The sequence below is a fragment of the Erpetoichthys calabaricus genome, chromosome 4, assembly GCF_900747795.2.
Source record: "Erpetoichthys calabaricus chromosome 4, fErpCal1.3, whole genome shotgun sequence".
In the NCBI taxonomy this organism is placed as follows: Eukaryota; Metazoa; Chordata; class Cladistia; order Polypteriformes; family Polypteridae; genus Erpetoichthys; species Erpetoichthys calabaricus.
Window position 1 is genome coordinate 277,011,720 of NC_041397.2, and position 27,820 is coordinate 277,039,539.

Below are 27,820 nucleotides of genomic sequence, written 5' to 3' on the forward strand. Positions count from 1 at the left end.
AAGAAATGGAAAGAGTATGGCACAGCTGTAAATCTGCTAGAGTAGGCCATCCACAAAAACTGAGTGTGCATGCAAGTTTAGGAGGCCATCAAGAGGCAAATGAGAACTGTGAAGGAGTTGAAAGCTACAGATAGTGAAACTGGAGAGATTGTGCAGATAAAAACTGCTGTCTGGGTGCTTCACCACTTGCAGGATTATGGGAGTGTGGCAAAGAGAAAAAGCACACATGGCATCTTGGCTAGAGTTTGCCAGAAGGCACACGGGAGACTCTGAAATCTGCTGGAAGAAGATTCAATGGTCTGGTGTGACTAAAATTGAGCTTTTTGACCATCAGACTAAATGTCATTTTTAAACACTGCACATTATCAAAAACAGGCCACATACACCATGAAGCATGGTGGTGGCAGCATCATGTGTGGAGCTGTTTCTCTGCAGCAGACCCTGGAAGGCTTGTGAGGGTAGAGGGGGAAATCAATGTGGGAAAATACGGGGAAATTCTGGAAGAACACCCGATGGGGTCTGCAGACAGGAATGGGGGAAAATGTCAGTGTCCGGATGTGCAAAGCTGATAGAGACTTGTGCACACAAACTCAAGGCTGGCATGGCTGCCAAAGTTGAATCTTTTAAATACTGACTTGAAGGTGATGAGTTCTTATACAATGAATTTTTTGGTGTTTTATATTTGTAATTAATTTAGACCACTTTGCAGAGATCTGTCTTCACTTCAAAGAGTCTTTTTTCTGTTTTCAGCATCAAAAAAGTCCAGTTTAGTTTGTTGTGATTCAATGTTATATAACAATAAATGTGAAAACATCCAAGGGGTTGAATACTTATTATTGGCATTGTGTTTAATTTATTTTTTTGTTCACTGTATATAAATTTTGTTTTGCTTCTGTCTCTATATTATAATTGTTTCTGCACTTCTCATTCTTCTAGTTTGTGATGCTGGTTGCTAAGAACATTGTTACTATTGCAGAGGGGCAACTCGTGACATAACAGTTTATAAAATGAGCAGGGTTAGATTTGTGACTCAATCGAAATTTGAAGTTTGATTTCAGTCCATTCCATTTCAAAGGTCAGTGACCTCAAGCCTTTCTTAGCCTTAACTCAATTGTATGTCTTATTTACCACTTGCCACTCAAACCACTTTCACCATTTAAATGACAGACATATTTAGTGGTTATATTTGGGATATTCCATGTTTAATTATCCTAGGAATTTAGCAGGATGGATTTGTTCAGAATAATAAAATTGAATAGTTTATAAATGACTATTCGTTTATACAATACGTGATTATGCCACATTATGAAGGATTCTTAGAAGCTGCATAAGAGTTTTTACTTGAAGCCCCTTATCTATCGGTATCACACACATTGAGGGCATTTGCAATTTGGGCTCATAACACCAGATCAAGTACTTCTTTGAAAATGGCAGGACCACAGTAAGGGACATAGTTCTGAAACCATCTGACTCAGCCGTTAACTTGAGGCAGTCCAGTTTTCTAACCCTTGGCTGAATGTACAAGGCTGCTGGTCTGTTACAGTAATTGCCAAGGAGAGACTTGGCATAGCTCAGCACCATATGGGAGTTTTATTAGCCAGTGAGCAGTTTATTCATTGTGTCTAACTGCAGTTTTCTTTCTTTCTCTTAAATGAGAAACACAAGTTAATTTCTAGTATTTGTATTGATGTACCATCCATTTACAAAAACATTCAGAATGAAAGTTATTTTATTAAAACTGTATTGCTTGTAAATTCTTGATTTCAAATATCTTAATTAAAGCACAGGTCTTGTGTAATGTGACCTTTCCTTTACAAGTTTCTTAAACATGCTAGGTTGCTTAACCAATCAAAAACGTAGCCAACATATTTACAATTTTTTAGTTATAGTCAGAGTAACAGCATAAATTATTAAAACACTAAATAAGCAAATCAAATTATGCCTGAAAGACCTCAAATTTAACAACAACCAAAAAAGGTAAAAGGCTATTTGTTAATGACTGAGAGACCAATGAGTGAGACAAAGGCATTAATAGTAATGAAGCCATTAACACAGGAAGCAGAGAATTATGGTGCCTTATCAGAATGTGGTGATGTTAAGGGTGGTGTCCCACAGAGGGCAGTGCTAGGGTCGCTGCTATTTTTAATATACATGTATATAAATGATTTAGATGGTAATATAAGTAACAAAATGGTTTAGCAAGGAGAAAGTAAGGACAGCTATGAAGAGGATGAAAAATGGAAAGGCCATTGGTCCAGATGACATACCTATGGAAGCATGGAGGTGTTTAGGAGAGATGACAGAGGAGTTTTTAACCAGATTGTTTAATGATCTTGGACAGTGAAAGGATACCTGAGGAATGGAGAAGAAGTGTACTGGTGCCGATATTTAAGAATAAGGGGGATGTGCAGGACTGTAGTAACTACAGGGAATAAAATTGATGAGCCACAGCATGAAGTTATGGGAAAGAGTAGTGGAAGCTAGGTTAAGAAGGGAGGTGATGATTAGTGAGCAGCAGTACGGTTCCATGCCAAGAAAGAGCTCCACAGATGCAATGTTTTCTCTGAGGATGTTAATGGAGAAGTTTAGAGAAGGCCAGAAGGAGTTGCATTGCGTCTTTGTGGACCTGGAGAAAGCATATGACAGGGTGCCTCAAGAGGAGCGGTGGTATTGTATGAAGAAGTCAGGAGTGTCAGAGAAGTACGTAAGAGTTGTACAGGATATGTACAAGGGAAGTGTGACAGTGGTGAGGTCTGCGGTAGGAGTGACAGATGCATTCAAGTTGGAGGTGGGATTACATCAGGGATCGGCTCTGAGCCCTTTCTTATTTGCAATGGTGATGTACAGTTTGACAGACGAGATTAGACAGAAGTCCCCGTAGACTATGATGTTTGCTGATGACATTGTGATCTGTAGCGATAGTAGGGAGCAGGTTGAGGAGACCCTGGAGAGGTGGAGATATGCTCTAGAGAGGAGAGGAATGAAGGTCAGTAAGAACAAGACAGAATACATGTGTGTAAAAAAGAGGAAAGTCAGTGGAATGGTGAGGATGCAGGGAGTAGAGTAGGCGAAGGTGGATGAGTTTAAATACTTGGGATTAACAGTACAGAATAATGGGGATTGTGGAAGAGAGGTGAAAAAGAGAGTGCCGGCAGGGTGGAATGGGTGGAGAAGATTGTTAGGAGTGATTTGTGACAGACGGTTATCAGTAATAGTGAAAGGGAAGGTCTACAGGATGGTAGTGAGACCAGCTATGGTATATGGGTTGGAGACAGTGGCACTGACCAGAAAGCAGGAGACAGAGCTGAAGGTAGCAGAGTTAAAGATGCTAAGATTTGCATTGGGTGTGACGAGGATGGATAGGATTATAAATAAGTACATTAGAGGGTCAGCTCAAGTTGGACGGTTTTGAGACAAAGTCAGAGAGGTGAGATTGCATTGGTGTGGACATGTGCAGAGGAGCGATGCTGAGTATATCAGGAGAAGGATGCTAAGGCTAAAAGAAAAAAAAGAAAAGAAAAAAGGATAGAGCTGTCAGGGAAGAGGAAAAGAGGAAGGCCTAAGAGAAGGTTTATGAATGTGGTGAGAGAGGACATGCAGGTGATGGGTGTAACAGAACAAGATGCAGAGGACAGAAAGATATAGAAGAAGATGATCCGCTGTGGCAACCCCTAACGGGAGCAGTCGAAAGAAGAAGAAGAAGATAAGTAACAAAATGGTTGAGTTTGCAGATGATACCAAGATAGGTGGACTGGCAGATAATCTGAAATCTGTTGAATCATTGCAGAGGGATTGGACACTTGGGCAGATTTGTGGCAAATGAAATTTGCATAGGATGTAAAAATGTTAGATTTGAATACACAATGGGAGGTCTGAAAATTGAAAGTACACCTTATGAGAAGTTGTAGTGGGCTTGACACTATTAACTTTCAGACAGAAGCCATTAAGGAAGCAAACAGAATGTTAGGTTATATAGCATGGTATATGGCGTACAAGTCCAAGGAGGTTATGCTCAACCTTTATAATGCATTGGTGAAGCCTCATCTGGAGTACTGTGTGCAGTTTTGGTCTCCAGGCTACAAAAAAGACATAGCAGCACTAGAAAAGCCCCAGAGAAGAGCGACTAGGCTGATTCCAGGGCTAAAGTTTAATCCTTGCATGACATATCGGTGTGTTACTATAGTCAAATGAAAAAATTAAATATAGTCACTTACAAATGTGTTTTAATTTTCAGGAATAGCATTGGATCAGCATTTAGCTTGCCTGCACCTTTTTACTGAAGTATTTTTAAAATTGGCTTAGCACACACATTTGATATCTTTAATAAAGATTTTCATATTTACTCCTCAATGTAGTAAAAAGAGATCAACATTTCTTCAACTGTAACTTGATAAAGCTGGTAAAAGGTGAACTTTACACAAATGTAAGAATGTTTTCTACCTACAGTGGACAAGAGATACATGGAATAAGTAGTGGAGTAGATGGAAGCACTATGGAGCCCTTCAAACCTGGTCACCATTTGGTATACGTTGGGTAAAATGGGTCAAACAAGGCTTGTCAATCCCCATGTCCTGCCCACATTGAAACATTTGTTGTGTTCTTAAATTCCTCATTTTTGAAAAGATTACTTAAAATTGCCCCAAATACTCAATCGTATTAAGAAGGTTCATTAAATGGATGAATAGAATTAATCAGAGAAACATTGCTGAATGAATTATAATATTGATTCATTTTTTGTTCCACAGTTCCTGTGGATTACGAGACTGCCATCAGCCCATTGACTGGTCTGAATGAAGCCCCAGCTGTTCTTCCAGGAAATGATGGTATGGTTTGCTCTGTCATGCTTGTAAAGACCTCTCTACATTCTACTGTAACATTACACATGCCGGAGATGGCTTGAAGTGTCTTCAGTGTGTAAAGAGTAGCATATCGTATTGAAATGTAACCATGTTTGTTACTAGGAAGACTAACCAATCATTCGCAAAATCACAAAACCAATCCCTAAATCGTAGTCAAGTTCACACCTACTTTATCTATAACCAGAAAGGACAAGAAAATCATAAATCTTATAGTATGTAAAGTTTTACAGTGGTTATCCAAATCTTGGATGACATGGTACATCCAGGGTGACATATTATGCTGTTGCATTGATGACGTCAAGAGATGTACGTATTATGATAATTATATAGCAATGCTTAGCAACCACACTGTAAAACAATGGCACGCACAAAAAATTTTACAGCAACAAAAAAATAAAAAAATAATTTATAGCCACTGGGGTGTGACAAATTTAAAAAGAACATTGAAAGTGACTTCAGTAAATACAAAAACATACTAGCAAGTGTTTTTATAAGCAAAAATCATTCCAAATATTAAAAAAATGAGAAATTAAAAAGAAAACAAGATCATAATGTGGTAGTCATGTGACCCATGGCAATGCCAAAGAGTGTTTCATGTGGTGCCATGTTTTTGGATTTAAATAAAAACTAAGGGCATTTGAAAGCTCAGATTTTTAATAGGGAATTATTAGTAGTAACAGTTTTGACCATTTGCATCAGCCTTTGTGACTTGTGTTTTGGGTTTAGTTATTAGATTTTCTTTTAATATTTGGTAATGACTTTCTGGCCTGCTTACTTGACAATTCTTTTGTTTCCCCCCTGAAAATCTTTGAATTATCCTGGTCCAATCACTGTTTTAGCCTTTGGACGAGTCTTTTTCCATCAAACCATATATTACGTAGTTTCTAACATAACTTTTATACATTTCCTTTTTCTCACAAAAAGACCTGTTTGAGACATCAAGATGATTGGTTGTCATTTATTGATGGGTCAATTATTTCTTTCAGAATTCATCATCGACTGCAGCTTTTATCAAGGAGCATGTGAATGGATTCAAGAAACAGATGATGATTTTGATTGGAACGTTGCAGATCACGATAACGGTAAACTTATACAGATTTTCTCAAAAATACAAAAAAATAAAATTAAAGAAATAGAGCAATCAATATTCAAATGACATTGCTAATAGCTTCCTATCTGCTGCCGAAGCCAAGCTTTGTGAAAGGTTATGGGGAGCAGCTGCTAGTTTTCCACCACTTACTACACAGATTCATGTAAAGGACCTGATGGCAGATTCTTCACATTAATAAAGCTTTGTTTGTATCATTTATAAATAATTGAGTAAATATTAATTTTATTTTTATATTTGCTTCTATATTTTTTGTCTTTCCTTATGCTTACATCACATTCTCCTAGGATGTCATATTTTTTACTTGGAATGATATTGCAGTTGATTAGGGGTATTTTATTTGTGTTAACTCACGGCATAATCGATGCCACCTAATAAAATGTTTAGGGGTTAGATTTGTGACTCTTCTGAAATTTTAAATTTGATGTCACCTCTTTGCAATTTAAATGATGATTGTCTGAAACATTCCTCAGTTTTGATTCAGTCTCAGTTCTCATTTATGTTTGTTACTCAGGTGACTTTAGACAAATATACAGACATATTCAGTAGGTGTTACATGGGATATAACATTTTAATTGTCCCAGAAATTTAGTAGGATTTATTTATTAATAAGAATAAAACTGAATTATTTATTTAGTGGCAAACCCATTGTACAATCCACTTCTTAATGTGGGCATCTGCATTTCTTTATGCTTCTCACACTATAAATTTCCAACATAAAATTATCATGCAGGAGCCAATTTGAAGTTAACCAAACAATAACAAAGAAATACGACCAACAACAAGCACATCAAAGTTTTGAACACTACAATCATAATATAAAGTATGTATTAACCAAGCATATTATTTAAATGCTGTAATTTTTAAAAATTAAACATGCAACATCAGAATAGAGCATCACCAAGGTAGTTTGAGCAGTACAAACAGTGCGACGAGTGCAGAACACATATGCAGCAAAGCAAAAAGCGATGAAATGATAACTCACTGCATGTGGAGCTTCCTCAGTACAGTATGCGTTCAGTATAACCTACTGTATTTAGGATTGTCTGTGCCCACTTTATCCATAGTTAATAAACCTGGCACTTGTGACTAAATTTGACTGTGCTTGGCACCTCCTTTGCAGCTAATATTAGATTAAGCCTTATTACTACCTAGATTATACTAATTACTAACTACAGAACTGGCACACATAAAAATCCAGATTTGTTAAAACAAACAAAGGACAAGGAAAACACTGATTACACATAAATGGAAACCAAGAGTATCTGTCCAAACTGTAAAAGAGAACGTCAAAAACAAAGTCATAGTTCTGGTGACTTCGGTCAAATGGCCGCCTACCTGCTCCTGGGTTTTCTACACTAGAGTTTCTGCTGGCCATCCAATCTAATGAGATAATCTTTCCATCCAATGATTCCAACGCTCCTTTATCCAAGATGACTTTTCCATACGTAGGACAGCAGACTGGCAGTAAAGCAGTAGGACCAACTGCCACATCCAGATATCGAGAAGACAAATAGAATAGAGGAGGATTAATAACAGTTTAAAAATATTGCAACTTATATTTCTGTATAAATGACTAACAAACAGAGATGCAGTATGCACAGCTAATCAGCAGTTCTAGTCAGGGTATGCCAGACTAAAGTCGCAAGTCTTCTTCCGGAATTTAAAAGCTAAGACTGAAGGGTCATTTCCTATCTTAGCAGGTAGATCATTCCAGAGACTCATCCTGCAGTTCCTAAATTGGGCCCGTCCGTTAATCAATTAGTTTCAAATTCAGATTTATTGTTATGTGTATGTGGTAAAATGAGATTTTGACTTACATATCTTCTACAGCGTAGGGAAGGTAGTATAATACAGTGGAGAAGCTGACGAGCATAAGTGTAGAGGTTAGGGCTGGCCTCAGACATTATGGAAATTAAAGGCATTGACAAGACTTCATGACACTAGTCGAGATGTGTTTTGTGCCCACAAATTTTGAGTTTAAGAAATTCTAACCATACTATCCACAGATGTGTCCTTGTTCTCATTTTTTTCTTAGCCATGGAAAATGATAAGCAGCAAGAATTAAAATAAAAATGCTTTAAACTTTATTGAAGAACAATGGTGTGAATTCAGACTTGTCCCTTAATTGTTTAATTTCTCATTTTTTTAGGTGTGGGATTCTACATGGCTGTTCCTGGTTTTGTTGGAGAAAGAAAGGAAGTTGCGCGTCTGCGACTTCCCCTGATCAACCCAGTGCCAAAGAATGGGCTCTGTCTGACCTTCAACTATCGTCTTATTGGAGACAGAATTGGTAAATTAAGAATTTTAGTGGATGGCAACAGCTCCCCAATCTGGGAGCAGACCAGAAGCCGAGATGACAACTGGCAGACGGAGCTGATTACATTGGCACCAGAGGAAAGCAATGTCAAGCATGTAAGCAACCTTTACAAAAATAACTTTGATTTTCTCGTCTTGTTTCCTATTAACTCTAGATTTACCCAGCATACATGTGATCAGGGATTGTTTGGCTTATATAGCTTGATCAATCAGCTAATGATAAAACAAAACCTTTAAAAATGAAGCTGTAATCTCATCATGTCTACAGAGAAGGGTCTAGCTGCATCTTGCAATACCTATGACATAGATCAGGTAATGCCCACACCGTCAGTCACAAAATGCCCTTTGACTCAGATAACCCTCCTACAACCCTAATCTTAACCATAGTGTAACAGGGCCCTAATGTTAATCATAGTCTAATGCGATGGGTGTTACGTGACTAACGTTGAGGGCGTTTTGTGATCTTGGAGCATTACATGATTGACCTCATAGGTACTGCGGTCTGCAATTACACTCTGTTGCTACAGAGAGTATAAAAACTTGTTAGAAACATTTTAATATTACTACAACATCCACTGTTCCATGAAAAAGAAGCTGTGCATAATGTACAGTTTCATGCTTCTCTCTCATTTAATTGAGCTCTTTGACTACTGAAATCATCTCAGGTCACTCAGGATCAATTGGTATGTAACAGATCATGTATTGTGCTGGAGAGTTATTGTGAACAAAGTGACTAGGAGATGAATAGGAAGGCGAAAGAGTTGGTTACAATGAATAGCAAAGGGTTGAAACCAGGAAGACAATTAGAACCAAGAGACCAATGCCAAGGAACAAAACAAAAGCAAAGGTCAAAGCCAGAAACAAGTCACAGACAAAATATCAGTTCTACCACTAGGGCCTTATTCAGTAAAGACCTACCATTATAGACTGCACAGACTGGGAGATTAAGTGATACACGATCAACGCCAATTTAAAAGTCACATCTAGTGACGCCAACAATTATGGTGACCAAGATGACATTATCTAAATAAAATCAACTTTTAAATTATTGAATCAATCATGAAACTGACTTTAAAAATAAAAAGTATACATTTAAAAACCCCAAAACAAGTAGAAATATTCATATAACAAAAATGGTGTTATGTAATATCATCTACTGTTGAATTCTGCTCTGTACTTGTAATATTTCTATTGCACTATTGAGGATTACTTGTGTTCTGTTCTGTGTATTGTATTGTATTGACCCCCTTGTTTTTAACACCCACTGCATGCCCAACCTACCTAGAAAGGGGTCTCTTTTTGAACTGACTTTCTCAAGGTCTCTTTCATTTTTTCCCTACAAGGGTTTTTTTGGGAGGTTTTCCTTGTCTTCTTAGAGAGTCAATGCTGGGGGGCTGTCAAGAGGCAGAGCCTGTTAAAGCTCATTGTGGCACTCTTTGTGTGATTTTGGGCTATACAAAAATAAATTGTATTGCATTGGTACAGTATATAACAAATTTAATCTCCTTCACTTATTTTCCACTCTTTAACATCTTTGGCCATCTGACCTAGCAGTGTTTCACATCAAGAAGACATACTGAGACAGGCAACATCAAAACACACTAAATTCACTGAGGCCGTCTAAGCCAAAGGGGCCAGCAGAAATCAGAAAGGCTAGGAGCAGGCAAAAGTTTAAAATGCAACCTGAAAACAAAATAAAATTGCTCAAAAACTCACAATTCTTGCATTGTAGAGTCTTTTTCTATAAAAAAAAAAATAATAATACTAACGTGCAGACACTACGAAATGTGCATATTGGTCATTTAACGATAATCGCAGTAATGTCACATGAACACACATACACAGTGTGCCACCATAAAAATATAAAACACCACAGGTGGTGAAGTCACTGTAGAAATCCTTTAAAACTTAAAAGAATTAAGAAAAAATAAAGCGTTAGGTACTTTGTAGAAATTAATTATGCAACTCTAACCAGTAATTATACTGCATGTTACAATTTATTTTAAAGTAATATTTGTGATGTCTTCATAATGTCATTTTGTGATTAAAATAATTTAGGAACAATGATCTTAGCTTTTGCTTTTATGACTCTCATTTTTGTTCTGGCCCTTACTTGTCTGATTATTCTTTGGAAAATCCCTTTACATTAAAATAAAACCCTATACAAAGTAGACACATTCCTTACGCCCACGCCTTAAACTCGCAGCCTAGCATTTAGGTGCAACAGCATAGGCCTCCTGTCATTCATTTCCAAAGCCACCCTCAAAAAGATCACCTGTTCTCTTAGTCACCAAATGCTGCCCCCTGGTGGCTAGGTGCTTTTGTAAATTCTTCCTAGCATTTCACTGGCCAGATTGAGTCAATTTCCAGACTGTGGTCCCAGCCTGCTGCTGTTCAAGGGGGTATCCAATATACCCTGATGGTTCCTGCATTCCCACTTTGACCTGTGCAGAGTCCCCCACAATGCATGTGTGTGTCTGTCCTCCTTATTTTGGTCAAAAATGCTTACAGTTCTGTCATGCCTAATAAAAAGTTCGAGAACAGTTTAGACAGGAATAGGCCAATTTCACGTGTCCTTTGTTATTCACGTAAAATGTCCAAATTATCTTTAAGTTGAAATTCAAAGATCTCAGAGGATCTGCTTTTCAAATAAATATACCAGATATCTTTGCTCCATGTATACAGACAGAAATTTGATTGTGAACATTTTAACTCATACCAGATTCAAGCTGTACCCTTGAATTCTAGTTGAAGTAACTGCTGTCAAGGACCCTAAGAGATCTTCATACTTTCACACTGAAGTCCTGCTTAGAACTGTGGGGCTGACCACAACTTACATTTGCCCATTCATCTGAATCATGTATACTTATGGTTTGGCCTTTAACAATGATCTGATTTCTTATATTTCCTTTTTAGTCTAATACCTATTTTTATGTCCATGTTCTTGAAATGTTGGGCTTGATGAAATGTTGGGCTCTGTGAAAGATACTAGAGCAGACTCAGAAAGTATTCAGACCCCTTCCCTTTCTGCACCCTTTATTGTGCTGTATATTTTATTTTATGTAGATGCATTTACCATTTTTGCCCATCAATCTACACTCAATAACCCATATCGACAAAGTGAGAACATGTTTTTCCGAAAGGTTTGGCAATTTATTAAAATCAAAAACTGAAATCTCTCATTCATGTAAGTATTCAGACCCTTTCTGTTGCACTCCAAATTGTGGTCAGGTGCATTCTGTTTGCTTTAATTATCCTTGAGATGTGTCAAGAACTTGATTGGAGCCCACCTGTGAAAAACAGAATTGATTGGATATCATATTGAAAGGCATATCCCTGTTTACATAAGATCTCAGAATTTAAGCTGCATGTCTGGATATAAACCAAGTCGTGAAGCCAAGGAACTCTCTCTAGTCCTCTGTGGTGAAGTTTAGATCAGGGTAAGACAATAAAACCATTTCTGAAGTTTTTAGAGACCTCAGGAGGACAGTTGCCTCAAAAATTGTATAATAAAAGATGTTTGAAACCTCCAGGACTCTTGCTGGAGTTGGCTGTCCAAGAGGTAATCCAGTGGTCACTCTAACAGAGCCTTAGAAGTCCTAAACTGACACCTGTCGGAAGTATAACCATCTCAGCAGCACTACCTCAATCAGGTGTTTATGGTAGAGTGGCTAGATGGAAGCCACTCTTGAGTGAAAGTCAATTCGAAAACCTGCTTTTCTTCTGAGAGTATTCGGAGAAAGATTTTCTACGCAAATGAGATGAAAACAGGACTGTTTGGGCAAAACTCCAAGCATAATGTCTGATGAAGAGCTGACACTGCTCATCACTTGCCTAATAGCATCCATATGGTGAAGTACGTTGGTGGCAGCATCATGCTATGGGGGGCAGAACAGACAACAAGACTGGTCAGGATTCATGGAGGGATGAATGCAGACAAATGCAGTGAGGTCCTAGAAGAAAACCTCCTCCACAGTGTTCACAACCTCAGACTGGGGTGATGATTTACCTTTCATTACAACAATAATCTTGAAGAACACAGCCAAGACAATGCTGGAGTAACTTCAGGACAAATCTCTGACAGTTTCTTAGTGGCCCCAGCCAAAGCCCAGACTTAAACTTCATAGAACATCAGTGAAGAGACCTGAAGATGGCAATTTGCAGACGCATCTCATCCAATCTAATGGAGCTTGAGTGGACCTTCCTAGAATAATAACTGCCCAAAACCATGAATACAAAGCTTGTAGAGAATTACCTAAGAACACTTATAGCTGTGAATGTTGCCAAGAACTGAATTAAGGGTCTGGACACATATGAATGAAGATGAACCCTAACTCTAACCCATTCTGAAAATGTGTTTTCAATTTGTCATTAGGGGGTTTTGGGAGTTAATTAATAAGCAAAAATTGCACATTTAAAATTAAATCTACAACACAATAAAGTGTGCAGAAAGTGTGCAGAATACTTTCTAAGTCTAATATATACTGTATATATATATATATATATATGTTAACAAAGTTTGAAAGATTGACTTTTGATTGTAAATCATTTGCACAAAAGATCTTCAGATTGGATGATTAACTTTTACCTGCCCTCTTAGATATTTTGTTTTAGTTTGACCCATAAATAAAACAGCAGTTGGTGCTGCTGTCTCACAGAGCTGGTGTCCTGGGTTCAAATTCCACCCCTGGTGTGGATCTGAGCCTTCTCCTCATTTTTGTGTGTGGTTTTTCTCTGGGTGCTATGGTTTTCCACTCACATCTTCAAAGACTTGAATGTTGAGCAGTGTTAATTTAGCATGTTTGAAGATAGATAGATAGATAGATAGATAGATAGATAGATAGATAGATAGATAGATAGATAGATAGATAGATAGATAGATAGATAGATAGATAGATAGATAGATAGATAGATAGATAGATAGATAGATAGATAGATAGATAGATAGATAGATAGATAGAAGTGAAACAGGACTGTGAGGAGGGCCCTGCCCGGCTCCCTACTCCTGACGTCACGTCGTCCCCCTCCCCAAGGCCCGCAGCCTCTGTCTCTGATTAGCGCAAATATATCACTCCTACAAGCGAGCTATGATTCTTAGCATGATGAGAGATGTTGCAAAATCAACCGGAATATTCAAGCAAATTATAGAAAAATGCCAGTATCTAAAGTACTCTCGAGAAAAGAGGACAGACACACTTTTGATTCTATAGATCCTCCAGGTGGTCCAGAATTAGTCCTATACCCGAGTTTGACATTTTAATTAGATTGTTGATCCAGGGGGCTTTCCTGAAGTGATGTCACTGGCCCAGGACAGCACACAGTAGAATGCAATGTTATGATAACTATTTAATTATTCCTCTTTCCATTTCTTGTCTGTTTTCCTTCAGATTATCTTTGAAGCAGAACGTGGAAAAGGCAAAGCTGGAGAAATTGGACTGGACAATGTTGTCTTGACTTCTGGATCATGTCAAGAAGGAGAAGCAGAAATATTTTAAACATTAACCCAAGTAATTCTAGTTCTAAATTGAAAAAAAGCCCTAGTTATTGTTGCTGTGAATGTTGTGCCTTAAATGCAAACAATTGCACCGTTTTCTTCATTCATGGCACTAATAACATCAAGGTGTTTACATGTGGAAATGCTTAGTGTTGTCTATTATTTGTTTGTTCTTGCATTCATTTTATCATCTAAGTTGCATGAATAATGCTGAAAGTACTGTGATGAAATTTATTTTTTCTTTCTTTTGGCTCATTGTTTTTTTTTCTCGTTTTTTTACTGCACTCACTGGCAATAGTGGTTGGTAATTCTTACAACAAGCAGGTTATCTCCAAAGTATGGATATTGCTATTTTGTAAGAATACAATTTACACTAGAAAGAACTAAAAAAGAAAATGTACTAATCTATGAAAATGTGAGTGTTTAATATTCATGTTAAAATTGCAAACAGTATTGAATGTATATCGGTGTCTGATAGGCTGACTCTGATATAGTACATCAAATTTAGAAGGAAAATTGCATTAAAAGTCAGTCATCTATGCAGCCTTTATCTGAACACTTAAGAAAATTCGGGGCCACAGAAAAACCATAAAAATGTAAAAGCAAGTTGGAGTTAAGCCATCGCCAGTTTGTCCCGATTGTGAATGTAGCAGGCTTGGTGCAGAACCCACTTCAAGGAAGGATGCCAGCTTAACACAGCACCTACAATTCATTAGGTTTTCAGATCAAGTCTACTTGATAGTTCTGACAACATAAATATGTATACCTGTAACCCCGTATTGGTTTGGAAACTGAATGAATGAATGCCTGAGCCAATCTGGTGTGTGTGTGTGTGTGTGTGTGTGTGTCTGCCTTGTGTTGGACTGATGTCCATCAAGGACAAGTTCCTACCTGGTTTCTGAAGCTATCTGAATAAGGTCCAGCTCCTCAGGGCCCTGGAATTTTAAACGAGTGTCAGCATGGACTAAGGTGACAATTTAGTATGGCAGCCTTATACTTTTGAAACTTTTCATAAGCCTTCTGGCTAATGTTTGGAAACTGCATGTTCTCCCTGAGGCTCTGCGATTTTACTTTTAGTGGTTGCCTGTGCAGTGCAATTCACTTATTTCAATATGGTGCTCCTCCCTGTAGATAAGCTCACAGTACATACATTGAATAAAAATGTTGTTCCTACCATAATTCAAAGATGGGGTTAATGTGATGTTTCATTCTCATGCTATCTATATATATATATATATATATATATATATATATGTGTGTGTGTGTGTGTGTGTGTGTGTGTGTGTGTGTGTGTGTGTGTGTGTGCGTGTGTGTGTGTGTGTGTGTGTGCGTGTGTGTGTGTGTGTGTATGTGTGTGTGTAGAATCCCCAAGTTGGTTGGGTGCTATAAAGCTACTTGTTGTCAAAATAGAAAGTTGGTATAAAAATGGGCTGATGACTGTCTAAATATCTGCTATGAGTGGCATTTAGTGGGTCCCAAAGCCATGAAAGTTAAAGAACAGAACTAACATAATTTACTTTTCACCTTCTGAACACATAAAGCAGGTACTGTCAATCGACCAATACATTCTTTCAATAACTTACTTTGTACTTGTTTTTTTATGTCAGTCACGGTGTAATTGCCAAAGTTAAAAATTGTAAATGTTGCTGTCATTAAATAATAAATGTTTCTTTTTTGTTTTTTTAGTATTTCCTTTTATTTATTTATTTTTTTGCTTTTTTACCTTTACTACTGTGAAAGGGTCAGACTCGACACACTTGAAAAGGTTTGGGGCAGCCACCCATATATTATCCCTGGCTGCAATGGGTTTGTCTTTTAGAGAGATGTGTCTCTGTTGGAGTCCAGACATGAACTGGTGAAGGTTTGGAAAGATGGTGGTTTTAAGTGATCAGACTGGAAGTGACGTATGGGAACTGGACGTAGCCTTCTTCTGACGTCAGTCTAGGGGCTGTTACTGGAAATGACGTTGACCTAGCCGGAAGAACCGGAAGTGACGCCTTCAACGCTGAGTTAGACACGTTTTCCAGCAGCTGGTCTGCAGAGACAACAGGAGAAGGTTTAGTGCACACTACCACCCCCTGGCTTGGCGTGGAATTACCTTTTCTTGGTCCATACAACGTTCTCCTACTCACACGTTCGTGACACCACTCGCCTATGAAAGCCAGGTACGGTGGTCACAGCTTCTGCCACACAGATCTTGGCTCAGATCTACGTTTATGAGGAGTTTGCATGTTCTCTTTGTATTTGTGTTTTTTGTTTCTAATAAGCCAAATACGACTGGGCAGCATACTGAAAATTTACCAATGCCAGCAATAACAAACTTTCCCCAAACTAATTAGCTTTTTACACAAAATTGGGAAGTGACACATTGAGGGGTAAGCCTCTGTCTTGTTAGTTTATTCCTTTATTATTACCAAAGTAGGTTTGTTAGCTTTCTTATGCCAGTATGGAGATAGTTTCATTTAGCCTGTTTTTCTATGGTTAACATTAGCTTGCTGTGCTTTGACAGATGCGGTTATTATGTAATATAGCAGAAATTAGATCAATTACCCATACACTTATAAATTAACTTTATTTGATCTTTGTTTACTGAGCAACCATTTACCTTTGCATTGTTTTAAGAGATTTTTCATATTTGTTGCATACTAATTAATAACTAGCTATGATACCTGTCATAAACAGGTAATAGAATAAATTTAGAAATATTTGATATATAAAATCTCTTGCCTCCCATGTACCCTCAGTGTTTGTTCTTTCTTCGGTATCGTCACGTGTCTCAAATACTCTCGTCCATGTCTCGATCATGTTCCTGCAAAGCCTGCTTTTCAGACCCTGTCATTTCAATTTCTGATGCTCGCATCCTGTGTGCTTTTTGACTACCACCAGTGGTAGATGGACCACATTACCAAGTGTAAAAACATAATTTGTATTCTTACGGATACTTGGATGCTTCCTGTGTTAGAAAGCAACTCTCAGCGTTCCTCCTATGCCTTTCCTTGGTATCCTTGAATGTGTCAACCTCCCTTGCCCAGCACCTCTAGTCTCAATCACTTTTGAATAAGCAACCACAGTGAAAATGACCAATCAGACCAAAGCAAAACTGACCAATCAGATTGCTCAGCGGGACTAGACACACACAGAGATATGAGCATTTTATTATATAGATAGATGTAAAAACCAGGGGGGTGTACAAGAGACAAAGAAATGGAACTGGACGCTTTACACCGATTGCTGGTGAGTGGCACTGAAAAGGACCTTTGGCTTCTTCAGTGGCCCCCTTAAGTGACTCAGTTGTTCTGAAGCTCCAAGTGCTCCCAACTGCCCTGATTCTTTGACCACTCAGATATCCTCAGACCCGCCACCCAGCTCCGTCTCACTCCACTCATCCAGGGTCAGAGTCAACCCATAAGCCACTCTTTCCCCTGGCTCTGTGAGCCGAGCCAAGACCAGGGTCTGCATCTGAGACTCGTGGGTAGTATTGTAGCCAGGAGACGCGTCCAAAGTGCTCCCTAAATGCCATGTCTGTGCACAGACCCTCTGCTGCTCACGGGGTGACTTTATAGATAGATAGATAGATACTTTATTAATCTGGCTCCTACAGGTATTCCCTCCACTTGAGCAGTGTGTCTCTCTGATGTCTGGATGCAGGGATACTACAATAAGTTCCTGCAATGAAACTGCAGGACATACAGCTTTTAAACTTTCCTTCATATTGTTAGTTAAAATGTTGCAGTTAAGCTGTATATATTGACCAGGAGAGCCCCACTCTGCTGGTTTCAATCGATGCAGACTCTCACTTGTTAAAAAGCATTTGCCATTTCAAAAGTCGATCCCCATGGCAGTACAACACTAGAGTTGTTCCAGCTTAAAAGACACAATAGTATTATTAAGGCAGAGCATCAATATTTTAAGTGCTGCATTAGTGCTGCCATGCGTGTTTAAAAAAATGTGGTCCTTTATCTCTTTTGATTGCTTGCCTTCATTTTTTACATTATGTTACATCAAAGGAAAAGCTGTAGAAACTCATGCAAGGATATTTTTGTTCCGAATATGATCACAGATGGGTACTAAAGCAACTCTCTTTTTGCAGTTTTGCCATTGTTTAGAATAAACGGGAGAGAGCTTACCCATCAATGATGACTCCTGTGGAAAAAAAATGTCACTGTAAAAAGGGCTGATTTGGCTCATGTCGATAAAGTTGATGAAACCCCTCTTGCATTGTGTGCTTTCAGAAGCAGTGCCCTTAAAAAAACCACAGCAATATCTGTATTCCCATACTGTATATCTGTAATGAATATGTGAATTTCCCATTGGGATTAATAAAGTATCTATCTATCTATCTATCTATCTATCTATCTATCTATCTATCTATCTATCTATCTATCTATCTATCTATCTATCTATCTATCTATCTATCTATCTATCTAATATCCAGTCACATGCTTCCACCTCATTTAGCCCTCGCGCTTCATTCAAACAGAAGCAGCCTGCACAACATGAGCGCTAACACTGAACCCCAGCCAGGCAGGGATGAGACAGATACAAATGAAGACAAGCTGGCATCAAAAGAAAATGCTGTGTCAATTTTTTTGTCTTATTTTGGCTTCCACAAACATGAAGTCAAATGTTAAAGTTGAAAAAAATGCTGCTGCAACTAAATGTAATACAAGCAACTTGTTTCATCACTTGAACTGTAACAATGGCATGTGATATAGAGGGTCCACGGCTCAGAAAGAATGGCCAGTTTTTAAAATAAATAATCTGCGTACTAAAGAGGGGTCATGGTAGTGTGGCCAGAGCGGTTGTCGGACACAATGTGTCCGGGAGCTGCTAATCTTTGCACCTGTGCCATGTCCCCGTTATATATATTAGGAGCAAGAGTGTGGAGGGGAGGAAAAGGAAAGAGAATGGAGGTTACGAGTGGGAAAAGAAGGCAGGAGGCGAAGAAGCCAGTGCTGGAACGAGGCTCTCTGGAGTTTGCATGCAGCTTGTAGGAGAGTCCCTGAGGAGGAGTGTTAGACCAACAGTCGGGGGAGATGACTGAAGTGGTAGCTCCAGCTGAGCTGTTTGGAGGAGCTGGAGTGACCGGTGGAGTGGAAGGAAGCAACAGTCAGGGAGGCTTGGGAGTGTTTAGCCCTAGCATGAGCGCCTTGGCTGCTGGGTAACCCAAGTCTCGGTCCAGCTAAAGCCCTACGTAGCCAGGGAAATGAAAGGCTTGAAGGTAGGGTAGACCAGCGTAGAAGGCAGCTGCATCTGCAGATAGGGCCCATATGGGAGAAGCAGGGGAGCCAACAGGTAGAAAGGAGAAAGCACCGGGTTTTGTTTTAAAGTACTGCTTCCAGCCATTATTGTATGTTTTAACCTCGTTTTAATGGATTTATGTATTGGATTATTTTAAACCTCCACATTTCACCCTGGTTTTATGGATTATTTATTTATTGGAACTTTTTGAAGGACGGCACTTTTTGGTTTTGACTGTTTTAAATAAAAGCACTGTTTGCACTTTGCACCTTCCCCATGCTTCATTTGGTGTCCTCATTGTCCAGTTCATCCGTTTACATTACCAACGGTGTCGGGTTCAGGAGCGCCCAAAATGGAAGTAGAATCATTGAGCAGAAGCCTCATCGTCACATGGCAATAAGTGCCTGGCCAAAGGAAAAAAAAAGAGAAACTGACAGGTGCACTAATGGTCGCAATGATTCCCCAAAACATCCATCTTTAACACAAGCATTCATTATTACCTCTTATTACCTCATTATTACTTCTTCTTGTTCTTGTACAAAAAATTCCTGCAGAAGGAACAACATACTGTAACCTATGCTAGTGCATACTTCATAGCAAAGGACGGTGTCCACTTTGAAAAGACTTGTCCAAACCCTTGCTAACAAAGAGAGCCGCTGAGCTAAAATGTGAAATGCATAGGTTTAGTTTGCATTTCATAAATATTCAAAGTTTTACATCTGCATTGTGCAGTATGTTAACGTGTTAAATAAAAACAGGTGGTGAAGGTACACAAATTCAAATACTTGGGTTCAACAATCCAAAGCAATGGAGAGTGTGGCAGAAAGGTGAAGAAGAGAGTGCAGGCAGGATGGACCGGGTGGAAAAGAGAGGCAGGAGTGATTTGTGATAGAAGAGTACCTGCAAGGGTGAAAGGGAAAGTCTATAAAATGGCAGTGAGACCAGCTACAGTATGGTGTGTGGTTTGGAGATGGTGGCACTGATGAAAAGACAGGCAACAGAACTGGAAGTGGCAGAGTTGATGCAGCGATATTCACTCAGATGGTGGACAGGTTTAGAAATGAGTATATTAGAGGTACAACACAAGTATGACAGTTTGGTGAACAAGTGATGGATGCTGGACTGAGATGGTTTGGCCACATGCAGAGAAGAGGTGAGACGTTCTTCGGGAAAAGAACACTGAGGATGGAACCGACAGGCAAGAGGAAAAGAGGAAGGAAAAAGAGGAGGTTTATGGATGTGGTGAAGGAGGACATGAAGGAAATCGGTGTGGCAGAAAATGATGTAAAAGACTGGGAAACATGGGCACGGACGATCTGCTGTGGTGACCCCTAAAGTGGGAGTAGCCAAAAGAAGAAGAAGAAGTGTGCAGCTTTAATATTACTGCTTTTAAAACATAAAATCTTTTAGCATGTTGTGTAATAGATATAGTTTGATATCTAGGATCCATGACAACTAAGGACAGTTTTTTTAAAAATTGCATTTTTGAAGCAGGCTTTTTAAAAAAAGCATAGTTAATTTATCTCTTATCACATTAAATGCATTGAAGAATTGGAATATTTATTTAGGGTATCATCACCAAGCCCTAAAGCCTAAAATGTTGTGAGTCTAAATTGGCCCACTGTGGGGAAGTGTGTGAGTGGGCTCTGCAATAGACTGGCACCCTACACTAGATGGGTTCCTGCCTTGAATCCAAGGTTGCCAGAATAGGCTCTAGAACACTGCAATCATAAACTGCATTAGTAGGCTCAAGAATGTTAAGTTATATTTTATTATGCAAATAAAATGGCCAAAGGAAGAAACCCACCCTTTCTGTAAATCTTGATTTGGGTTTTCAATGATTGTTGCCTATTCCAATGCTTTTCTTGAGACTTTCCAACAAACAAATATATAAGTAAAGCTACATAAATTAATAAAGGTGAACAGAAAGGAAACACATGAATAAAGCTAAATGACATTTGTGAAATTTCTAAATGGCTGACAGGTAATGTCCAGAGTAGTCAGAGACAAGCAAAATTATAGCACTCTGCCTCAAGTCTGCACTCATGGGAGTACCTCTGGAGAGCCATAAACTACTCTTAAATAACAGGCCGTGAGGACTATTAGTAGGAAGAGTTGTCTGAGGAAACAGACAGGGGTCTCCTCAGAGGGATCAAGGCTAATGCTATGCTGATCAAATAACTCGCCTGAATAGTGCATTAGGTTTTCAACAGCAAAGGTGGAACATTGAAAACACTGGGGTTGGTTCAGGGAGTCAGGAGTGTTTGGTAATATTTATGATATGCACATATAAAGTACTTCAAGAAGCATCTCAGATGTGTCCCCCTGATGCTAATGTCTACTGCCATTAATTTGGGCTGTGGCCTTGGGTCAGCTCACAGTGCTGGGGAAAATGTGGCATATGGTGACCTCCAATGTCAGCTGAGCAATGTGAGGTGGGACTGGCAGCGTGTTATTTCAGGCAAAGGGAAGATGCAACCAGGAGTACGTGGAGGTGCAGAGTACATGAGCGGTGTTGAGGTGCAGTCAATGAAGGAGCCACTGAAGAAAGCAACAGTCCTTCTAAGGGCCAGTGTTGTATAGAGTGCCAAACCCATTCCTCTGTCTCTCACATCCCTGGGTCATTGCAATATATATACTTGATTAATTAGGTTTAAACCTTGATGGTCAGTGATATGTTTTAAACTTTGACCTAAAAAAAAAAATTTAAGTTGTGATTTTAAAATTCACTTTGACTTGTAACAAATCACAAAAAGTATAAAGACAAGATATTTAATGACCCTCACAGGGTCACAGGAGCCTATCCCAGCAAGCATAGGGTACAATCCCTGGACACCGAATGAACACACACAGACTGATTTAGTATCAGCCAAATCTGCATTACTTTGGACTGTGGAAGGAACTCATGTAGATGGAGAGAACATGCAAACTCCATACAGTGAGGACCCGGGTTGTAAACACTGGCCTCCTTTTTGCCAGGTACCAGCGCTGCCACTGTGCCACAATGCCAACCTGCTCAGCTTCATTTTTTTCATAAATATACATCCATTCTTGCCATTAAGGGCCTACAACACACTCTTAAAAAGTTAGGAAGGGGCAATTTCGGGCTAATAATGAGTTAAAAAAAGAAACTTGTGATGTAAGTAGAAACAGATGATTTTCAACAGGTGATTGTGATCAGGCTTTGATAGAAAAGCTGCATCCAGGAAAGATTCACCAATTTTCCCACACATGCATGAGAAAACCATTTAAAAGTTCAAGAAGAATATTTCTCAAAGAGAGATCACAGGGGATTTGGGTTTTCACCTTCAACCATGTATAATATAATTAAAGATTAAAGGAATCAAGGGGAATTTTGATGCATAAAGGGCACAAACCTAAGCTGACTGCTTGTGATTTCTGACCCCTCAGACAGCTTTGCATCAAGAACTGCCTTTCATCAGTTCTTCTTCTTCTTCTTCTTCTTCTTCTTCTTCTTCTTCTTCTTTCGGCTGCTCCCATTAGGTGTTGCCACAGCGGATCATCTTGTTCCATATCTTCCTTTGCTCTGCATCTTATTCTGTTACACCCATCACCTGCATGTCCTCTCTCACCACATCCATAAACCTTCTCTTAGGTCTTCCTTTTTTTCTCTTGCCTGGCAGCTCTATCCTTAGCATCTTTTTCCCAATATACCCAGCATCTCTCCTCTGCACATGTCCAAACCAACGCAATCTCGCCTCTCTCTGACTTTGTCTCCAAACCGTCCAACCTGAGGTGACCCCGTAATGTACTCATTCCTAATCCTATTAACCAATGCAAATCTTAACATCTTTAACGCTGCCATCTCAAGCTCTGTCTCCTGCTTTCTGGTCAGTGCCACCATCTCTAACCCACATAACATAGCTGGTCTCACTACCGTCCTGTTGACCTTCCCTCTCACTCTTGCTGATACCCATCTGTCACAAATTACTCCTGACACTCTTCTCCACCCATTCCACCCTGTCTGCACTCTCTTTTTCACCTCTTTTCCACAATCCTTGTTACTCTGTACTGTTGATCCCAAGTATTTAAACTCATCCACCTTCACCAACTCTACTCCCTGCATCCTCACCATTCCACTGACCTGTATTCTGTCTTGTTCCTACTGACCTTCATTCCTCTCCTCTCTAGAGCATATCTCCACCTCTCAAGGGTCTCCTCAACCTGCTCCTTACTCTCGCTATAGATCACAATGTCTTCAGCAAACATCATAGTCCACGGGGACTCCTGTCTAATCTTGTCTGTCAACCTGTCCATCATCATTGCTAAATAAGAAAGGGCTCAGAGCCGATCCCTGATGTTATCCCACCTCCACCTTGAATGCATCTGTCACTCCTACCGCAGACCTCACCACAGTCACACTTCCCTCATACATATCCTATACAACTTTTACATTCTTCTCTGCCACTCCCAACTTCCTCATATAATACCACAACTCCTGTTGAGGTACCCTGTACCCTGTATCTCCACATTTTCCAAACTTTTCTCTCTCTCATTCTCTTCATTCATCAGCCTCTCAAAGCACTCTTTCCATCTGCTCAACACACCCTCCTCGCTTGTGAGTATGTTTCCATCTTTATCCTTTATCACCCTAACCTGCTGCACAACTTTCCCAGCTCGGTCACTCTGTCTAACCAATCAGTACAGGTCATTTTCTCCCTCCTTAGTGTCCAACCTCTCATACAACTCATCATACACCTTTTCTTTAGCCTTCGCCACCTCTCTCTTCACCTTGTGCCTTATCTCCTTGTACTCTTGTCTACTTTCTGCATCCCTCTGACTATCCCACTTCTTCTTCACCATTCTCTTAATCTGTATACTCTCCTGTACTTCCCCATTCCACCACCAGGTTTCCTTTTCCTCCTTCCTCTATCTAGATGTCATGCCAAGCACCCTTCTTGCTGTCACCCTTTCTACATCTGCTGTAGTTTCCCAACTGTCTAGTAACTCTTCACTGCCACCCAGTGCCTGTCTCACCTCCTACCTGAACTCAACCTTGCAGTCTTCCTTTTTCAGCTTCCACCATTAGATCCTTGGCTCTGCCCTCACTCTCTATCTCTTCTTTATCTCCAATGTCATCCTACAGACCACCATCCTATGCTGCTTAACTACACTTTCCCCTGCCACCACTTTGCAGTCTTCCATCTCCTTCAGATCAACTCTTCTGCATAGGATGTAATCTACCTGTGTGCATCTTCCTCCACTCTTGTGTGTAACCCTATGTTCCTCTCTCTTCTTAAAATACTTATTCACCACAGCCATGTCCATCCTTTTCACAAAATCCACTATCCTCTGACCTTCTTCATTCCTCTCCTTGACACCATACCTATCCATCACCTCCTCGTCTCCTCTGTTCCCTTCATCAACATGTCCAATGAAATCCATTCCAATCACCACTTTCTGTCTCTTGGGTTCACTGTTCATCACTTCATCCAACTCACTCTAGGAATCATCTTTCTCATCCATCGCACACCTAACTTGTGTGGCATATGCACTAACAACATTCATCATCACACCTTCAGTATCCAGCTTCATAATCATTACTCTGCCTGACACTCTTTTCACCTCCAAAACACTCTTGAGATACTGTTCCTTCAGTATAACCCCTACCCCATTTCTCCTACCATCTACACCATGATAGAACAATTTGAATCCACCTCCGATCCACCTAGCCTTACTCTCCTTCCATTTAGTCTCTTGCACGCACAATATATCAACCTTCCTTCTCTCCATCATATCTGCTAATTCTCTCCCCTTACCAGTCATACTGCCAACATTCAAAGTTCCTACCCTCACTTCCGCTCTCTTTTTCTTCCTCCTCTCCTCCTGCCTCCGGACATGTCTCCCCCCTTCTTCTCCTTCTTTGGCCAACAGTAGCCCAATTTCCTCCAGCACCCTGTTGGCTAACAGTACTGGTGGTGGCTGTTATTAACCCGGGGCTCGACCGATCCAGTATGGAAATCTGTATTGTCTGCATATTGATTTGCCAAAATTTTATACCGGATGCCCTTCCTGACGTAACCCTCCACATTTATCTGGGCTTGGGACCGGCACAAAGAAACACACTGGTTTGTGCATCCCCTGTGGCTGGGTTAACTGCCTTTCATCAGTAAGTGATAATAACGACGTGAGCTTAGGACTACCTTAGCAAATCCCTATCAAGTAGCACAAGGAGTAGTTACATCTACAAATGACACTTACGCATGTGCTGTGCAAAAAGGAATTTGTATGTTAACCGTAGCCATATGCACCACTGACTTCTCTGGGGCCGGAAGCATCTTGAATGGAGCATCACAGAGTGGAAACGTGTATTGTGGTCGGATGAATCAGCATTTCAGGTCTTTTTTGGATCCTCCAGATCAAAGAAGAACAGGACCATCCAGACTGTTACCAGATGCAAGTCCAGAACTCAGCGTCTATAATGGTATGGGATTGTGTCGATTACACTTCTGTGAAGGCACCATTAATGCCCAAAAGTCAGTCAGTCAGTCAGTCATTTTCTAACATGCTAAGTCCTGAAGAGGGTAACAGGGAGTGTTGGATCGTAAAACAGCTAGCATAGGGCGCAAGTCAGGAACAAACCCTTGACATGGTACAGGGCAGACACACACACATCTCAACCACACACTTGGGCCAACTTAAGCTCACTCATCCAGCTAACCTGCTTGTCAGTGGGAGGATATTATAGCACCCAGAGGAAATCCATGCAGACGCGGGGAGAACAGGCAAACTCCATGCAGGGAGGACCTGGGATGCAAACCTTGTTCTCCTTTACCATTGTGCCACAGCGCTACCCCACGCTCCAAAGTACATAGAGACTAAAGAACAACTTATGCTGCTTTCAAGACAACATCTTTTCCATGCACCTCAATGCATATTTCAGCAAGACAATGCAGAGCCACATTCTGCACACATTACAAAGGCATGGCTGCACAGGAAGTGTGTGCGGGTGCAGTCCTAACCTGTCCCTAGTTGAGAATGTGGAGCACATCTTGAAACCCAAAATGTAAGAACAACTGGTGCACACCTTAACACTTGTTTGCAAGAAGAATGCAACAAAATTATACCTGAAACACGCAATAAATTGGTGTCTTTAGTACCTAAAGTGTTACAAAGTGGTACATTCATTACTGCCCAAACTTTTTTTTTCAAATATGTTGCAAGCAGTAAAATTAAAAGAAGTGTTTAACTTTGAAAACAATAATACAGTTCATTAGTTGTAACGTCAAATAACGGTCTGTTATTTGGTTTTCAGGTCAAACACAATTTCTATACCGTCCGAACATTTCTGTACCATCCAAGTTGGGGTTGTAATATTTTAAATACATTTTAGAACTTAATTGCAATACATGACATTTTACAACTTTAAGAAAAGGGCTGCCTCGCAGTAAGGAGTTCACATCTAGGGGTCCTTCCTGTGTGGAGTTTGCATGTTTTCTCTGTGTCTGTGTGGGTTTCCTCCCACAATCCAAAGACCTGCAGGTTAGGTGAATTGGTTTTACTAAATTGGCCCCTTGTGTGTTGGTTGAAGTGTGTGTGTGCGTTCGCTGTACAATGGACTGGCGCAATGTCCAGAGTTTGTTCCTGTGATTTACCCTATGCTGGTTGTGATAGACCCCCAGCAGACCCCCATAACCCTCTTCAGGGCTAAGCAGGTTAAGAAATGAGCGACTGGCTTTAAACTGCGTTTCCATGATGCTGGTGTTGCTCTTGCTCCTTCAAACTTTAGTTCACCACACCCACTTCTGCAATGGAGTTTATAACCCCTAGGAAACTAACTTTCTCTTTTCTTTGGACAAATATTACTTTTTTAGTAGTACTCTGAGAACTGACCGTTTATAAAAGTTGCTTTTTGGCTGCTCATTTTGGTTTTCCTTTTATTTACTTCTGATGCAACAATTTTACACTTTGGTATTTGTTTTTATGCTGAATCAAATTATTTTGCTCCAAACAGTATTAAAAAATTGAATTTCAAACTTCCTAAGAGTCACAAAGAAGCTGAATGTTTAACTTTTTGAATTGTAACTAGACACATTGTTTTGTACTACAATTATCATATATATTTAAGTAGAGCTATAGTATTTCTTATTATAATAAAATAGATGAAGACATAAAACATTTACATTAATTAACTGTATAAGCAAAATCAAGAAAATAAATTGTTTTTTTTAAACACATCGTCTTATCTTGTAAGCCGTCTTAGAGAAAGGGATCATTCAATTAACATAACACAACATAACATTCTCCAGTGTCCCCAGTGATTACATCTTATAACAGTAGCATTGGGCACAGGGCAGAAATGAACTCTGGGCAGGCTGTCAGTGCACCACAGGAGTCAGTCAGATATACAGTAATACTAATTATAAGAATAATAATAATAACATATTCAATCACATTAGGCTAACACAGACTCCTCCATCAACCTAACGCACATGTTTAGCATTGAGGGTGTTAAAAGAAAACCCACGTGGACATGGGAAGAACAGGCCAGCTTTGCATAGACTGAGCTAGAATTTGAATATGGGTTCTTGGAACTGTGAGGCAGCAGCATTAGCTACTATGCCACTTTTATATTTTCTGAACCCACGTTTTGGTGTTATGGGATACTGTTGTGTATCCCAGCAGCATTGGGTGCAAGGCAGTAACCCAATGGCAGTCCATCACAGAGATAATTCACACATACACCAAAACTCATACGGACTCAAGGCAACATCACCAATAAATCTATCATGCAGTTCTAAGAGATTTGGGAGAGAAATTCTTACAGCCACGGAGAGA

The 27,820-nt window shown here is 39.7% G+C and overlaps 1 protein-coding gene across 2 annotated transcripts in view; it reads left to right on the top strand.

The window, feature by feature from the left end:
* The window catches only part of egfl6 (EGF-like-domain, multiple 6), a 108,965-nt gene extending 93,504 nt beyond the window's left edge, over positions 1-15,461 (top strand). For both annotated transcript variants that reach the window (XM_051927223.1, XM_028800831.2), the window contains 4 exons: positions 4,746-4,823; positions 5,846-5,941; positions 8,120-8,382; positions 13,674-15,461. In XM_051927223.1, coding sequence (XP_051783183.1) covers positions 4,746-4,823; positions 5,846-5,941; positions 8,120-8,382; positions 13,674-13,781 — 545 coding nt within the window. In that variant the 3' untranslated portion in view covers positions 13,782-15,461. The remainder of the gene's footprint in view (positions 1-4,745; positions 4,824-5,845; positions 5,942-8,119; positions 8,383-13,673) is intronic.
* Positions 15,462-27,820: the final 12,359 nt, after the last annotated feature.